Source organism: Schistocerca piceifrons, chromosome 2 (assembly GCF_021461385.2).
Source record: "Schistocerca piceifrons isolate TAMUIC-IGC-003096 chromosome 2, iqSchPice1.1, whole genome shotgun sequence".
In the NCBI taxonomy this organism is placed as follows: Eukaryota; Metazoa; Arthropoda; class Insecta; order Orthoptera; family Acrididae; genus Schistocerca; species Schistocerca piceifrons.
In genome coordinates, this window is record NC_060139.1 from 1121061168 (window position 1) to 1121080017 (window position 18850).

The 18850-nt window shown below is 40.5% G+C and overlaps 1 protein-coding gene across 1 annotated transcript in view; it reads right to left on the reverse strand.

The window, feature by feature from the left end:
• Window positions 1–11329: 11329 nt before the first annotated feature.
• Window positions 11330–18850, reverse strand: part of LOC124776179 (GTP 3',8-cyclase-like) — a 44510-nt gene continuing 36989 nt past the window's right edge. Inside the window, exons 6-7 of the mRNA XM_047251014.1 lie at window positions 13440–13525; window positions 11330–11532 (exon numbers count right to left, since the gene is read on the reverse strand). Coding sequence (XP_047106970.1) covers window positions 11330–11532; window positions 13440–13525 — 289 coding nt within the window. The remainder of the gene's footprint in view (window positions 11533–13439; window positions 13526–18850) is intronic.

Genomic DNA, 18850 nt, shown 5'->3' on the forward strand with positions numbered 1-18850 from the left:
AAATGTTACATTCTTCTACAATCTCTCGGACAGTGAATCTTCGACTGGCACACACAATTTCGTTGACGTTCCTGACACAAGCGTCATCAGGGGACATCTAAGAGCGTCCTGAACAAGGATCATTTTTGACTTTTGTAAAGCCATTTTTAAAACGTGTGAATAATACGTAACACCGAGTATGGCTTAAGCACTCATCGCTATAGGCTCCCTGCATCATTTGGTGTGTCTCTGTAAAGGTTTTCTTGAGTTTCACACAAAATTTAATGCAGATGCATTGCTCCTCTAACTTTGCCATCACAAAATTCACAAACCCAGATTCCATATTTCTTGATTTCCGAGAAGCATTTGACATAGTGCCTCACTGCAGACTCTTAACAAAGGTACAAGCACATGGAATAGGTTCCCAGACATGTGAGTGACTCAAAGACTTCTGAAGTAATAGAACCCACTACATTATCCTGACGGTGAGTGTCCATCAGTGACTAGGGTATCATTAGGATCGTTCCAGAGATGCGTGATAGGAGCGCTATTACTCATATTTTCTATGTGCATAACTGATCTGATGGACGAAGTGGACAGTAATCTGTGGTTGTTTGCTGATGATGTTGTGGTGTATGGAAGGTGTCATCGTTGAGTGATTTAGGAGGATAAAAGATGACTTGGACAAAGTTCCCAGTTGGTGTGATAAATGACAGCTAACCCTAAATGTAGAAAAATATAAGTTACTGCAGATGAGTTGGAAAAACTAATCCATAATGCCAGAATCCAGCATTAGTAGTGTCATGAATGAAGAAGTCACATTGTTTCAATATCGGGACATAATGTTGCAATGTGATATGAAATGGAACAAACTTGTGAGGGTCATGGTAGGGAAGGCGAATAATCATCTTTCGTTTGTTGGGTGGATTTTACAACAGTGTGGCTCAGCTGTGATGGACATCACATATAGGGTGCTAGTGTGATCTCTTCTTGAGTACAGTTTGAGTGTCTGGGATCCACAAGGGGTCGAATTAAAGCAGACTTTGAGGTAATTCAGAGGCAGGATACTAGATTTGTTAACAGTAGGTTGAAACCACAACATACAAGTATTATGGAGATGTTTCTGGAACTCAAATGGGAATCCCTGGAGGGATTTTGAGGAACACTGTGCTGACTGCAGAACAATTCTGCTTGCACCAACATACATTACGCATAAGGACCACGAAGATAAGAGACGACAAATTAGGACTCATAGAGAGGCATATAGACATTCACTTTCTCCTCACTCGATTGGCAGATGGAACGGGAAAGGAACTGACTACAGTCGAATTAAAATTACTTGATAGTTGGCACTTCAAACGCCAATAAGAGTAGTCAGCGTCACACTTGAACTGTCTGCTGTTGCCAAACTCCACCAAAATTGGCCAGTCACTTCCAATTCCTGGTTCAGCATTCTTTCTTGATGTATTTGTATCCTAAATTACAAGCCCGACACTTTTATTATGTATTTCATGACACATGATAACTACACCAAAAACAACACACATTAACAATGCTAATGAAAGACACACATTTCATTCATAGCACTAACCAAACACTACCGAATAACTCAGCACAAGGTGTAATTCAGTATCATACATATAGTTATCATATTCACAGAGATCATCTTACATTAGATAAGCTTTTCACTACACTGCGTGAAACTGAAATTTTTAAGGTTACAATTCATAGTTGCAACTGGGTCACTATATTCACATATATAAATACTTCATGCAGTGCTGTGGCATAGCACAATGGTTGGCAGATTAATCTAATGTGTAGCATGTCATAGGTTTGAATCTCATCAATGTAGCAAAATTTTTATTTCTAAATCTAACCAAAAGAGTGTGATTATTATTTTCATTCAATTAATTGGTTTAAATGTATTTTTTTTTTATTTTTAATACTTTGCTGCATCATTTTTCATCATTGTTTTGACTGTTCTATTTGGTCTTATTTGTCTTCCTGTCTTTATTTCTTCATTTGGAATCTGCCTCAGTCATCTATAATCCACGAACAAGTGCCCACACGGGCTGTTCACTGGTTTCTAACATGTCAGCATGTGCAGCTAGTGTAAGGATAGTTACAGGTAACAAATGACATGGAGAAATTTCAATTTGCTTTCAGCCCTGAAATTGAGTTTTTGTTGTCTTGAGTTTACCCTTAAGGGTTAGCTTTAATCGCCATGAACAAAGCGATCATGATATTAGTACTGCTGCAGACTGTTGACCACAATTTTCTCGGCTGGGTTAGGACACAAGTTTACAGTCAGGGATACAAAACGGGTCGTCTGCCCCAGTTCAGTCACTGGTCACTTTAAATCAATAGTCGACAGAGTATCCAACATTTCTGACATACCTTGCACCAGCAATCTCTCGGACAGTGAATCTTCGACTGGCACACACAATTTCGTTGACGTTCCTGACACAAGCGTCATCAGGGGACATCTAAGAGCGTCCTGAACAAGGATCATTTTTGACTTTTGTAAAGCCATTTTTAAAACGTGTGAATGATACGTAACACCGAGTATGGCTTAAGCACTCATCGCTATAGGCTCCCTGCATCATTTGGTGTGTCTCTGTAAAGGTTTTCTTGAGTTTCACACAAAATTTAATGCAGATGCATTGCTCCTCTAACTTTGCCATCACAAAATTCACAAACCCAGATTCCATATTTCTTGATTTCCGAGAAGCATTTGACATAGTGCCTCACTGCAGACTCTTAACAAAGGTACAAGCACATGGAATAGGTTCCCAGACATGTGAGTGACTCAAAGACTTCTGAAGTAATAGAACCCACTACATTATCCTGACGGTGAGTGTCCATCAGTGACTAGGGTATCATTAGGATCGTTCCAGAGATGCGTGATAGGAGCGCTATTACTCATATTTTCTATGTGCATAACTGATCTGATGGACGAAGTGGACAGTAATCTGTGGTTGTTTGCTGATGATGTTGTGGTGTATGGAAGGTGTCATCGTTGAGTGATTTAGGAGGATAAAAGATGACTTGGACAAAGTTCCCAGTTGGTGTGATAAATGACAGCTAACCCTAAATGTAGAAAAATATAAGTTACTGCAGATGAGTTGGAAAAACTAATCCATAATGCCAGAATCCAGCATTAGTAGTGTCATGAATGAAGAAGTCACATTGTTTCAATATCGGGACATAATGTTGCAATGTGATATGAAATGGAACAAACTTGTGAGGGTCATGGTAGGGAAGGCGAATAATCATCTTTCGTTTGTTGGGTGGATTTTACAACAGTGTGGCTCAGCTGTGATGGACATCACATATAGGGTGCTAGTGTGATCTCTTCTTGAGTACAGTTTGAGTGTCTGGGATCCACAAGGGGTCGAATTAAAGCAGACTTTGAGGTAATTCAGAGGCAGGATACTAGATTTGTTAACAGTAGGTTGAAACCACAACATACAAGTATTATGGAGATGTTTCTGGAACTCAAATGGGAATCCCTGGAGGGATTTTGAGGAACACTGTGCTGACTGCAGAACAATTCTGCTTGCACCAACATACATTACGCATAAGGACCACGAAGATAAGAGACGACAAATTAGGACTCATAGAGAGGCATATAGACATTCACTTTCTCCTCACTCGATTGGCAGATGGAACGGGAAAGGAACTGACTACAGTCGAATTAAAATTACTTGATAGTTGGCACTTCAAACGCCAATAAGAGTAGTCAGCGTCACACTTGAACTGTCTGCTGTTGCCAAACTCCACCAAAATTGGCCAGTCACTTCCAATTCCTGGTTCAGCATTCTTTCTTGATGTATTTGTATCCTGAATTACAAGCCCGACACTTTTATTATGTATTTCATGACACATGATAACTACACCAAAAACAACACACATTAACAATGCTAATGAAAGACACACATTTCATTCATAGCACTAACCAAACACTACCGAATAACTCAGCACAAGGTGTAATTCAGTATCATACATATAGTTATCATATTCACAGAGATCATCTTACATTAGATAAGCTTTTCACTACACTGCGTGAAACTGAAATTTTTAAGGTTACAATTCATAGTTGCAACTGGGTCACTATATTCACATATATAAATACTTCATGCAGTGCTGTGGCATAGCACAATGGTTGGCAGATTAATCTAATGTGTAGCATGTCATAGGTTTGAATCTCATCAATGTAGCAAAATTTTTATTTCTAAATCTAACCAAAAGAGTGTGATTATTATTTTCATTCAATTAATTGGTTTAAATGTATTTTTTTTATTTTTAATACTTTGCTGCATCATTTTTCATCATTGTTTTGACTGTTCTATTTGGTCTTATTTGTCTTCCTGTCTTTATTTCTTCATTTGGAATCTGCCTCAGTCATCTATAATCCACGAACAAGTGCCCACACGGGCTGTTCACTGGTTTCTAACATGTCAGCATGTGCAGCTAGTGTAAGGATAGTTACAGGTAACAAATGACATGGAGAAATTTCAATTTGCTTTCAGCCCTGAAATTGAGTTTTTGTTGTCTTGAGTTTACCCTTAAGGGTTAGCTTTAATCGCCATGAACAAAGCGATCATGATATTAGTACTGCTGCAGACTGTTGACCACAATTTTCTCGGCTGGGTTAGGACACAAGTTTACAGTCAGGGACACAAAACGGGTCGTCTGCCCCAGTTCAGTCACTGGTCACTTTAAATCAATAGTCGACAGAGTATCCAACATTTCTGACATACCTTGCACCAGCCACTAGAAAAATTGCTCTGTGTTAAACATTTAACATAATTTGTGAAGTGAACCGCTTGTTTGTTGTCACCTGTAACCAAACGGTAGCTGGTAGCCAATGTGGCAACATTGTTGCAGCAAGTGATTGATGTCAACTATCAAGTAATTTTATTCAGACTATTGTAGTGAGACAGGGTACCTTCTGCCATGGACCATATGGTGGCTAGTGGAGTATGTATGTAGATGTGGAATCAGTCTTTCCTTCTCATCCCATCTGGAAAGTCTCCCCTGATCTGCGGTTCTGGGTAACTTTCTCAAAATCTACCCTTTTTCCTAGACCTATCCTTCACCCCTCTTCCTTCCACTTCAACCCTTCTGCCTGAAGAATGAGCTACTCGCTCTGAAAGCTTGCTTAATTATAATCTTCTTTTATGTGTGTGTTCTGCCGCCACTTAGCAAGTAGATTGTTTATCTATCCAATTCAATTATCATGTAATCAAAAGCTCCATTTAATACACCAAGTCTCTTTTACCAATAATTTTTAATATGTCCTACAGAATGTACTGTCTATCCTGAACTTTTTTGAGATTACTGTTTTGTTGTACTTTTCTACAGGCATCATCTTACTTATTAGGAGTCAGTTCCTTCATGTTGTTGTTGTTGTGGTCTTCAGTCCTGAGACTGGTTTGATGCAGCTCTCCATGCTACTCTATCCTGTGCAAGCTTCTTCATCTCCCAGTACCTACTGCAACCTACATCCTTCTGAATCTGCTTAGTGTATTCATCTCTTGGTCTCCCTCTACGATTTTTACCCTCCATGCTGCCCTCCAATGGTAAATTTGTGATCCCTTGATGCCTCAAAACATGTCCTAGCAACCGATCTCTTCTTCTAGTCAAGTTGTAGAGCTGCATGTCCTCGGGAAAAATTACGGCTGTGAAACCCTTGCTTTCAGCCGTTCGCAGTACCAGCACAGCAAGGCCATTTTGGTTAATGTTACAAGGCCAGATCAGTCAATCATGCAGACTGTTGCCCCTGCAACTACTGAAAAGGCTGCTGCCCCTCTTCAGGAACCACCTGTTTGTCTGGCCTCTCAACAGGTACCCCTCCGTTGTGGTTGCACCTACGGTACGGCCATCTGTATCGCTGAGGCACGCAAGCCTCCCCACCAATGGCAAGGTCCATGGTTCATGGGGGGAGTTCCTTCATAGTCAACAGTTAAGGAATGGGTGGCTGAATTGATATGTGGCATATGTCTCTGTAAGATGACTCATGAACAACTTCCTAGAATTACAATCAAATATGAAAATGCTGAGAAAGAACACAGTGTGATATTGCAAGATCAGTAATTAAAAAGATGTGCAAAACAGTTGATGCCGTGGCCATACCAGAAAGTGAGTGGCATGTCTGTTGAAGCCTGACTACAACCTAATGTGAAAAACAATTTGGGACAATCTGACACACAATTGATTCTATGCACCAATCTGTTCCCTTGGAAGAGAGACGACCGAAATGAAATAGCAGTCGCACAAAAATAGCCAAGGTGACTTCATCGGAGAGGAAGAGTGGTCATTGTTTTCTAGGATGCAAAAGGGATTTGTATTTTAGATTAGCTTGCAAGACTGAAACAATACCTCACAAATACTATGCAAGTATTCTGACTCAACTGGATGAAAAAATATGGAGCCAAGACCCAGAGGGAAAAAAAAAAGTTTATCGTCAGTGAAATGCATATGGTCATAAAGGCACTTTCACAATAGGAAAACTGGGAGTTTCAAGTGTGAAGTCTTCAAATATCTATTTTATTCTCCAATTTTTTCACATTCTGACTTTAGCTTCTTCTTCTTTTCTTTTTGTATGAATGATTCACTTAAGACTACATGCGTCACAGCTCAAAACCGTTTTGTGAGTCAACAACTGGATATGTTTTCACTGCTCTGTCTCTTGTAACTCCATTGGACATGGAGGTAGCAAATGAGGATGCAGGATGTCCATGACATACTGCTGTGCTGTCAGAGTGACCTGAAGTCATATCCAATGCTGCCCCACATGCCCTGTCCCTATGTCGTTGTCATACTCACTGACAACTGTCATCGCGGGTCTTGCAGAATGTGACTCACTGCTGATCACATGACAGGTGCAGGTTTGAAAGGGTTACAATGTGCTCGGCGTACATTACAGCAATTCTCCCATGGGCTCGTCAGACACGGTAAACCGGAAGCTTGCTGACAAGCATGCTGCCCTTACGTTCCCAAGCAGTCCAACATGGGGACACTACCACATCTGAATGTCTCACAAATCTGCATATTGCATAATTCAATCAGCCTGGCAAATGGAGACACACAATTAGGCCCCTTCAAATTTTGTTACGCACTGATAATGCTGACTCACAGAAGTACAGGGCATCTGTGTCCTTCACAGGGATCACTCAACATCTTACACTCTTCACATCTCTTATACCTCCTACCATTCATGGTAACAATCCGAGACACAAACAAAGCTAATGCAATCTGGTGGCCTTTGTATCCATTTCAGAGAGTTGCAACTCTCATAATTTACCACTGGTATGCACACTCGTGAAACTACGTTGCTTTAGGGAGCTTCCCTTTTTTTTCTTCAAGCAGTTTAGTTCTTTGAATCCATTTTTCTTGTAGCTCAGAATAATTATTTTATTGTGTAGCAAACTTACAGACTAGCATTCTGGTCTGAGCTGTCAGAGTTGGCGGTCATGTGTGTGTGAGGTGTGCTTGCTTGTGTGAATGAATGGTGTGTATTTCTATTTCTTTTTCTGATAAAGGTTGTGGCCAAAAGCTTATGTGTAAGTGTCTTAACTGTGCCTGTCTGCATTTTAACGTGCCATCTTTATGGTAATTAGCACTCTATCGTTTCCTACACTACTGATATTCCAACCTGGAGTTTCCATTGTTTGAACTTACGGTCTACTGTTTTATGTTGCAGTGCACTTCTACAAGTGTAATACACAAATGTTGCCTTAGGAAAGAGTCACAACAACATCCATGTCTACCATTTGCTATTTTTTACGAAATAGCATGTCACACTCGAAATTTAACTTAGCCAATGAAATAAGTGTTCTGCAACATATTAAATTTGAAATGTTGTCTATGATGTTGAAGAGTGTAAGTTAAACTGATATCTGAGAATTTGTTGTTTTTGTGGCATTATCTGGAAAATGGCCTCTCTTGCAGCTCCAAGCATAAATGTCAAGTGAAGAAGAATAATTAGCACAGCACACTGGAACCAAGTAGGGATCCGGTTTACTGCTCGGCCACTAAATTAGCATATCGTGAGTGCACCTGAAGAGACGCTGTACACACTTGCATATACTACACACACAAGTACAAGCATCGATCAAGCTACTGTGAAACTGCACTCTGTGTGACTCATCACTACATCAGAATACTGTAAATGTGGTGATTCCAATTTCTTAAGGTCTCTTCCTGTTTGTTTTCATCAGTTGGATCTTATTTTTCAAGTATGTGGGAATCCAATGAGCTGCCTGTTTGGATACATTCTTTCTGTATGTCCCACAAGTTGGATTCTTTGGAGACACATTGTAACAAGAGTTTTTAGGATTTTGCCTGGAGATTTCACACTGGGTTCTGTGTGATGTATTCCATCTTTTATTCTTGGACCTAAGATTTTTACTACAATTTTACATTCTTGCTGTTTTCATGTCTTGTGTTGGACAAAGAGTCTCTCTCATGCATAAAGAAATTCTAATTTGATCACTGTTGTACAATGTTAGATTTTAGAGTTCCAGGAAAAATACTTTTAGTTAACTGAGAGACAGTTCGTATTTTCTGAAGTCTGGATTCTATGGCCTTCTTTTCATTATGATGTTCAGTGGTCTTTTTCACCTAACTATTTAAACTCTTTAACACCGAATACTATGTCATTTCCTATATAAGTTCACCCAGTGCCATTTTGGTATCAGCCAAGAATTTTTTCTCCAGGTGAAATTAGTAGTCCAATTTTCCTAGCTTGCTCCCTTAATATTTCAAATTGCTTTAGCACATCAGTGATGTTTTTGTCAATTAGTATTATGTCATCGGTATAGGTTACACAATATAATTCTATCTTTAAGTTTACGTTCTAGTCAGTGTAATAGTGCACCTCCTCTTCTCCATTATCTTACAATTTAATTAGGGGTATAGTTGAATAGCAATGTGATATGCCATCCCATTTTCATATTCTTATGTCTGTCTTAAATTACACTGCTTGAAAAAAAGTGAGACACTCAGAAGGTGGGGAGAAAACAAATTGAAACATAGCGAATTTAGAGGGTATGTGATGTTATTTCAGTGATAACAAAACAGAGTCAAATTTACACGGAACTTATCAGTTTGAGCCCACTTATCAATACAGCAATGCACCCTGTCTGGCCTGGACAGTGCGGGAGGATGTCGTAAAGCTGCTGCATACCCTCCTGAGAAAGGTGATCCACAACTGTTGTAACTGGACATTGCAATCATGGATACAGGCAGTGGGATGGAGTTGACGTCCATGTTGGTCCCATAATGTTCTATCGGGGACAGATATGGGGATTTTGCTGGCCACAGGAGTATATCAACATCACGCAGACAATTTAAAGAGACACATACTACATGTGGACAAGCACTGGCCTGTTGAAAAATAGCACCACAATACTATTACACACTGCTGTATGATCAGAGTTCCCTCGGCCATTACAAGCCGTGACCTGAAGTCATACCCAATGGCTCCCCACACCATGGGACTCCTTTGTGACCCCCCCCCCCCCCCAAAATGTGGAAGAATGGGACCTCTCCCCATCTCCCCGGGTCACTGTCAAACTTCTCCACGATAGTCATTTGGAGCAGTGCAGGACTGGGACTCATTAGTGAACATAATGTGACGCCATTCATTAGCAGTCCGTACTTCTCGATCATGGTACCACTTCACATGCAGTCATTTGCTTGGGTGTTAATGGCAGCCTATGCGCAGGACGGCAATTCCATAGTCTGGCTGCTCCTAGCTGCATGACACAGCATGTTGCAAGGAGTCTGTTACAGTGAACTCCTGTTTATCCGAAATGATTGGGACGGTGGCCGGTTCTGATAACGAAAATTTCAGATAAATCAAAGTCCCCCTGTTTTCATATGTGAACACTCCAAATTGCGTCAATATTGTGAAATACGATCGTAACACGTGCGTAGGGTATGTAAAATGTTACTGATACGGTTGCAATTAACCCTGCACTTTTTTACTGAAAAAATTGTGTTGACATGTTAAAAAGGCACCAAACTGTGATTGAAAACTCAAAGTTTTTAAATGCTGTATAACGAAGCTCGTTTATTTTGCATTCTTACAGAAAATATCTCCCTTATTTGGCAGCAGGAAAAAAACAGGAGTTTTAATTTTATTACCTACTCTTTTTAATAAAAAATAAACTACTGAACAAAATTATGAAACAAATCTAGAGATTACTCAAAGGAACGAAAAGTCTGTCTAGAGGAACTTTCAAGAAAAGTAAAAAAAAAAACTTTTTAAGTTATGGACATAGAAGTTCTAGGATGCTTCATTAGAGTTTATTTTTTGGTAACGAAGTCACAAATGTTTTTTTTTTTTTTGTTTTTTTGCTTGAGAAACTATTGCTGCAACAATACATCTCCAATGTTGAAATCAAACTATTTCAGGATAAATCGTCTCCTCCAGTTGGCTGATGTACTCCAGGGCAGTTTGGATCACTTTGTAACAGAATGTGTGAGGAATATTTTTCTCTGATTCATCATCAGAAACATAGTCTTCTGACGCTTTATGATCAGTCACAATTTGGACGATTTCATCCTCAGTCACATGAAAAAATGCCATTTTCCATCCACTCTTCAATGTCTCCGAAGTGTGTGTCTTTACAACCAGCTTCTCCAGTAAATTCACCAAAATTATGTCAGCTTGAGTTTCGGTGTTGCCTCCTCCTTCCCACCACTTAGGTTGCCTTACGATCTAAGAGTTTTTTCCAAGACCTAACAAGAGGAAGTGGAGGAATTAAACTCCAAGCTTCAGCAATCAATGAATGACACTTAAAACATCGATTTTTTAAGAGCTTCCACAAAATCATCTGCAGCATCAATCACATCTATTAAGTATTCCAGCATCTTGCGTCTGTAATGTTTTTCCATCGCCTCAAGAATACCTTGGTCCATCGGTTGACATAGAGATGTGACATTTTGTGGGAGAAATACAACTTTGATATCCCCATCTTGCAGATCACCAGGGTGAGAAGGAGCATTGTCCACAAGAAGTAGCGCTTTTCAAGGAAGTCCATTTCCTGCCATGTAATTTACTACAGCTGGAACAAACTCTGCCTGGAACCACTCTCTGAAGATGGCACTGTTCATACATGCCTTAAGACTGATTCGTGTACCTCAGTGGCAAAGCTGGTTGGTTGGTGTCTAAATGCTCTTGGTGTTTTGGATTTGCCAATTAAAGTAAGACACAGTTTATGATTGCCAGTGGCATTACTGCAAGCAAGGACAGTAAATATATCTTTAATTTTTTTGGATCCGGAAGCCATTTCTTCTTCTTTAGAGGCAAGGGTTTTCGTTAGCAGGATTTTGTAATTCAACCCAGTTTCATCACATTTGTAAAGTTGATTGCCAGTATAACATCCTTTGTCAATGATTGTGTGCAGTTTCTTCTTAAAATCAGCATAGCAGCTTCATCCCCAGATAATGATTTGGCACTGATGGCAATTTCATGGATGCCATGCCGCTTCTTGAAACGATCCTGCCGGCCATTACTTCCGAGGAATTCTTGCTTCTTTCCTTCAATCAGCTCATCAGCTCATTTTGACAAACTAGAGGACCTGAAACTGACACACCTTTGGCTCTTATTTATTCGTGCCACAAAAATAATGCCTCTTCTGACTGAGGATGTGCACCTTTTCTCATTGTTTTTCAAGATTTCACTGCGCTGCCCAATGTTTGGATGGAACAAAATTTTTCAATTCCTGATCGATTTGTCTTCCGATCAGTAATTGTACTCCTACTCTGCAGCCACTTCTGTGGGTGGCTCACCAGCATCAATTCTCTGCAAAGAGTGAAGCTCTTTTTCCAACAAGATCACATTCGTTTTATGTTTCATGCCCATAGTCACGTTCAGTGTTCTTTTTACAGACACTCGACTGAGTCCTTTATGGTTTTTGGCCCCTTTTATCTCTGGACACTTTAAGGCACATAGTGGGAGCACAAAACCTCAAATCAGAAACACACAGATGCACAACTTGACAACACTCGAGATGCACTAGACAAACTTTTGACTTTTGAAACCAGGCTGTGGCAGCCATCAAATGAAAGCATTCAATACATCTATGCCATTTCCTCTGTTCTACCCAAGCCCATGTGGCAACACAACAGGGTGTTGTACGTTCACTGTTAAACACTCAGCTTTGATGTACCGACAACAAGTGGAAAGTGTTAGGCGGCGCACTCTAATTGTCGGTTTCGACAGGGCTATGTTGCGCTGCATAGAACAATACTGTATGTACTGTACTTACAAGGAGTTCCAATAGATGGCAGTGGCATGAAACCATGCAATACGAATAAGAAACACACTAGAGCTTCAACCAACACACGCTCGAATTGACGATACTTGGACTTTTGACATGCACCAGTGCACTGATTAGCAGTAGATTGCCAAAAAACACCAGCAAATACTTGGCTCCAGGTGCACGCAAATTAAAACTTGTCAAGTGTCAATCTAACTAGCCAAAAGTGTAGCTGCACGAGAGTTTACTGTACTTGTTCTCAGATGGCAGTCACAGACGTGAACAGGTTACAATGTACTCAGTACACTACACAGTGATGCTCCCTTGTAGTGGTCTGATGTAGTCAACTGGAACATTGATGATGAGTATGCCCTTACTTTCCAACATCAGGCCACTGTCAGATCCAAATACTCCAAAAATACAGATGTTGCAAGGTTTAACCAGGCGACCAAATGGACATCCACAATGAGGTTTCTTTCAAACTCTCATCAGATAATGCTGTCTCACACCAATATGCAGCACCTTCATATCCTCCAGAGTGATGATTCAACATCTGACGCTATTCGCATCCCTTATATACCACACAATGCTTGCTAAACAGCAATAAAAACAAAGAACACTAATGAATAATGAAGGAAAAGACAGCCTGTTACTTACCATAAAGAAGATACCTTAGGCTGCAGATGGGCAGAATTAAAAGACACTTACATAAAGCTTTCAGCCACAGCCTTCATCAGTAAGTAGTAATCTGTCTTTTCCAACATTGTTGATATTCCTACTGGAGTTTCCATTGTTTCAAGGACACTGATGCTTTTCTGTGAGTGTTTCCTTTATGATGTTTTCTGCATTTTAGCTTTTTTTTAAAAAAGAAAAAAAAAGAAAGAAAGAAAGAAAAAAAGATTTGTTGCTGGAAAACTTCTGAAGTCCAATAAAGGAGTTACAACAGCCATATATGGTTATCTGGTGGACCTTGCAGAACCAAATTCTAGGGCTGAAATGTACTGTTGACCAATGGGCATTAATCAGAATGAATACTAAATAAAAAATTAAATCCAATTTTACACAAAAAACACAGGTTATATCACTGTTGTTTTTCATTCTATTTTGCTCTTATGTTTGCTATGACTTGTTAAGCAGAAATTTTCTTTCTATCTATAGAGTTACATTTGCTGTAATGTATCTTACCTGCATGTTGTTTCTTCTTTCTTCTCACTGCTGCCCCAATCATGGCAAGCAAGTCATCCTCACTGCATTTGCTTCGTATTGCATCTCTGAAACAACAGTTAAAACACCCGTTAAACAGTACCAGGCAATTACCACACAGTGAAATGTTGGTACACTAAAAAGGAAGAAAAACTTTGCAGATATCTTCAACAGTAATCTTGTAGTCTGCAGTAGGCAACAGCAGGATAACAAACCCACTGGACAAAATGGGAAAGTCATGATAGAAGTTACTTTTATTTTTATAAATAAACAGGTATCTTACACAAATGCTCAAGAGTATACATAAGATCTCGGGCTGAAGACGTGGAGCAGAAAGTGACATTAGTTTTGTTGAAGAGGGAGTAGTGGAACACAGCACAATTTCTTGCAAAATGAAGCCAAATTTATTGATAAACTGTTAATTAATTGCCAAGCTCACTAATGTGACCATTTTACAACAGGTACTTACTGCTTGGAGTATATGTGAATTTTCAGGCTTGCCTGATAGATCTGTTGCAAAAACACTTTGGGTTCCCCACCAGATAACATTATGCAAGTCCCTCCCTCAATATTTCAGTGACACAACGTTTTGGCATCTTCAGGTGGTGGTGATTTCCACCATCACTGCTGCAAGATGCAACTGGCAATTTCCACGTGACAGCTTTGAAATTTATCATGTGGATGACTATGACCATCATATTTAGAATTCAGAGGATTTCATAGAATACCTGAAGATGCTTAAACTAGAACTTTCAGATCTTTTAGTTAGCTCAAATGTTATATCATTACTTACAAAAGTGCCCCTGCAGCCCTCATTAGAGGTTATTAGCAGCAAGTTTGAGAAAGAAATTGTGGTGCTGTTTAAACATGTGCATACCTCATCCTATTTCTTATGTAACACCAACTACTTTGATCAAGTGGACAGTGCTCCCATGGGAGATCCTCTAATTCCCTTAGTAAATATCCAACATTCCTCCTTCTGGCAGAATGCTGAAGAGACATTTGTGGTGTGGCCCACATAATACAGACACTACCTATGTTCCTGCAGCATTTGCACTCGCTCCATCTGAATATTCAGTTCACTGTGGAAGTACAAAAAGATAGCAGCTTACCATTCCTGGATGTCACGGTTAGAAGAAAAGCTGACAGAACACTGGGGCATAGTCTCTACTGAAAACTGATACACGCAGAGTTATATTTGCGGTCCAAAAGTTGCCGTCATCCTGCACAATGTGGTAGTGTCTTACACTCCCTGGCACATAGAGCACACGTGATCTCAGATACCGACAGTCTGCCTGGTGAACTGTAACACCTAAGAACAGTGTTCCAGCAGAATGTTTATTCTTGTAAACAGATTTGAAATGTGTTCTGAGCAAAGCAAGTTCAGTGTAGGGATGTAAATGAAGATACTTAGACAAGCACTGCAAATGGCTTTTTTGCCATATTTCAGTGGCATGTTTTCAAAAATAGGAAGAATCGCTAAGAGAAACAGAATCAAGTGTGTTTTTCGTCTACCAGCAAAACTAAGGAATTGTTTGTGTTCAGTTAAAGACAATCTTGACCTTAGAAAACACAGATCATATATAAGATCTGATGCCATTATGGGAAATCTTATATAGGGCAGACACCTCACATTGTGCAAGAACACTGCGTTCAACAGCGCTGACAAAAATGCCACCCAGTAAATTAGTGGTAGCAGAGCACTGCCTGAATACAGGGCACCACACGTTTCCCAAGAGGACTGAAATTTTATCCTCAGCATCATCACTCTAGGATTGTGTTTTTAAGAATGAGGCATGTATCCATACGATGGGCAATCTTACCAACAGGAATATGGAATTTTGATTAAGCACTGCCCAGAATCCAGCACTGACTGCCATGAAATTAAAACAGTAGAAACCAGATCCTCCGATGTATGACCTGATGCAGCACCTTGCAGAGAGTTAATTCAGCTTTTAACCACACGAGTGTCCAGAAGTGCAGTCATTGCCCACAACACATAAGCAGAAGGCTACTATGAATGGAATTTCCATCCAACTGGGAGTGCCTGTCCACACATTCGTACTCCTGCTTCTAGCCTGACAAATTTCAATTCTGCTGTGCGAATATCACCAGCCACATCTTGCAGCAGTGATGACAGGACCCACCACTACCTGAAGATGATGAACAGTTGTGTTGGTGAAATATTGTGAGGCTTGCACAAAATTATTCAGTGGCAAATCTGAGAAGATTTGTATACTTTATTTTTCTGTGACGGAGGTAATGTGCAGCAAAATGTGATAACTTTCTGCATTTGCCTTTTTGTACATTTCAAAATACCCCAAAAATTGGTGAGAAACACTGAACATATGACGTAACCAGATGACATACCCCACAGCATGTGCAGCAGTTGGGGTTGAGTGTAAAGGAATGATTGAGCAGTGCAATACTTTCATTTGAGCAAACAGAGCAAATTTCGAAAACATTTTGTAAATATGATCTGTTGTAAATGTAGATGTTACAAAATTATTGTCCCTGCTGTAATCAAGCAAAAGCAGTTCTGATTTTGTGTTTCTTGCTTCTGTCCCTTCTCTTTTTGTTTACAGACATTAGTTAGTAAAGAAAACATAGGTCATTTAATGGCGATGATGCTATTCTGAAGTTTATACTCATCTACTTGTTATGCAATATGGTAGGTTTTCATTGTACTGTACTTTGCAAGAAATCAAGGAAACTGCAAGACCGGTAAATAAAATAATAAACTTCAATATAAATACATAATTGTTTAACACAATGAAAAAATACTGCCTGCCAGATGCAAGACTCAAATCCTGAACACCATCACTATAGTCGCACACGTGTGTCCGTAGCCACAATGATATGAATACTTGACTTGGGTTGGGATGATCAAGTGTGACAGACCGAGAGGCTCAACCACTGCAAGCATGGCAAGGTACATCATCTGGTGACATTTGTCATTCGCTTTTGACACATTTCCCAACATTTGTATCGTATCCAACATTTGTGATCCCATGTGTCTTGTATTAAATTACTTGTCTCAGGGTCATCTACAGTGCTTTGGAGGTTTTTAAATGTTAATACGCATCACCCTGTCTGTGTGTGTGTGTGTGTGTGTGTTTATATATACGAAACAAATACTAACAAAGAGATAGAGGGCCTGGCCAGTACTTACCTCAGCTCAGTACAGCCGATAGATACTCAAAACAGAACAGAAAATTGACGTATCCTAGCTTTCGGAACTTCGTTCCTTCATCAGGGAGGAGAGAGGGGAAAAAAGGGGAAGAAGGGAAAGTGGATTCAGTTATTCACAACCCAGGTTATGAAGCAACAGGGGAAAGGTAAACAGGGAGGGTAGCAAAGATGGAGGCATGGATGTCAGAGGGAAGCCAAAGATATTCTACTGTAATTACTGTGCCAGCTTCAAACCAAGGAGGATGAATACAGAAGTAAAGAGGTACATAGTATAAAGATAAACGCAACTATGTAGGATGAAAAGATGCATGAATGGCTAAAGAGGAAAGGGAAAGAGGAGAAGACTAAAGAGTAAATGGGAGTGAGGTTGGTTAACGTAGGTTCAGTCCAGGGGGATGGCGGGATGAAAGGATGTGTTGGAGTGCAAGTTCCCATCTCCGCAGTTCCGAGGTACTGGTGTTGGGCGGGAGAAGCCAAATGGCACATATGGTGTAGCAGGTTCCTAGGTCCCTAGAATTATGCTGGAGAGCATGCTCCGCTACTGGGTATTGGACATCTCCTAGGCGGACAGTTCGTCTGTGCCCATTCATGCGCTCAGCCAGTTTAGTTGTCGTCATACCAATGAAAAAGGCTGTGCAGTGCAGGCATGTCAGTTGATAAATGTCGTGTTGTCTCACATGTGGCCCTGCCTTGAGTTGTGTATGTTTTACCAGTAGCGGGGCTGGAGTAGTTGGTTGTGGGGGGATGCATGGGGCAGGTTTTGCATCGTGGTCAGTTACAGGGGTAGGAACCGCTGGGTAGAGAAGGTGGTCTGGGAATATTGTAGGGTTTGACTAGGATGTTACGGAGGTTACGGGGTCGGCAAAAGGCAACTCTGGGTGGTGTGGGGAGAATATTGTCAAGGGATGATCTCATTTCAGGGCTTGACTTGAGAAATTCATATCCGTGGCGGAGTAATTAGTTGATGTATTCGAGGCCAGGATAATATTGGGTGACAAGGGGGATGCTTCTGTGTGGTCTGGGGGTAGTAACATTGTTGTTGGGTGGGGAGGAATGTATTGCTTGGGAGATCTGTTTGTGGACAAGGTCTGCAGGATAGTAGTGGGAGGGGAAAGCACTGATATATAATATAATACAGGGAAACATTCCAAATGGGAAAAATATATCTAAAAACAAAGATGATGTAACTTACCAAACGAAAGCGTTAGTATGTTGATAGATACACAAACAAACACACACACAAAATTCAAGCTTTCGCAACCCACAGTTGCTTCATCAGGAAAGAGGGAAGGAGAGGGAAAGACGAAAGGATGTGGGTTTTAAGGGAGAGGGTAAGGAGTCATTCCATCCTGGGAGTGGAAGGATTTACCTTAGGGGGGAAAAAGGACAGGTATACACTCGCACACACACACACACACACACACACACACACACACACACATATATCCATCCGCACATATAAAGACACAAGCAGGGTATATGTGCGGATGGATATGTGTGTGTGTGTGTGTGTGTGTGTGTGTGTGTGTGTGTGGCATACTGATCTGAACTATGCAGCCTTCAAATGGAAGTTTTTTTGATCACTCCTTATTTTGCTCCCTGCCACCTTGGCAATATGTACCGCAAATCATCAGACAGACGACCTTCCTGCATGCTTCGAGCATCCCCTGGTGCTGTTCCAAACCAATGCTAATCTTTGTAAGTGTGACGAGCAGTGTGCAGATTGCATGTTTGTATCCCACAAAGAGGTGACAGTTCCCAGTGGCATGAATGGTTACTGTTTATTGACTGTCACTGAGTTGGTGAGTCATTTGCTACATTGTGGCCCACCTGTTCGCTGCTAAAGCCATGCTAGTCAGTGGTAACCCCTGTCAATGATATCCTGTTGCCCATAGCAGTTCACTCTGCTGACTGTGGTAGTATTTTCCTTGAATAAATCTGCTTACAGTACACCTTTGACACTGTGGTACAAGAAAGCCCAATGACTACACACCCTTATAGAATAAGTGTCTCGAGCCATGGGTACCCACGATATGGCAGTGATAAAATCACCCTGTGATCAACTGTCACACTGCAGCTGTAAGCTGCACCTCCTTTTTCAGAATACTCAGGTTTATTAATTTGAAGTAAATCAGATCTTTTGAAGGAAGATTTAACAAAAAGAGCACATCCAGGAAAGGATGAAACCATGTCTAATTAAC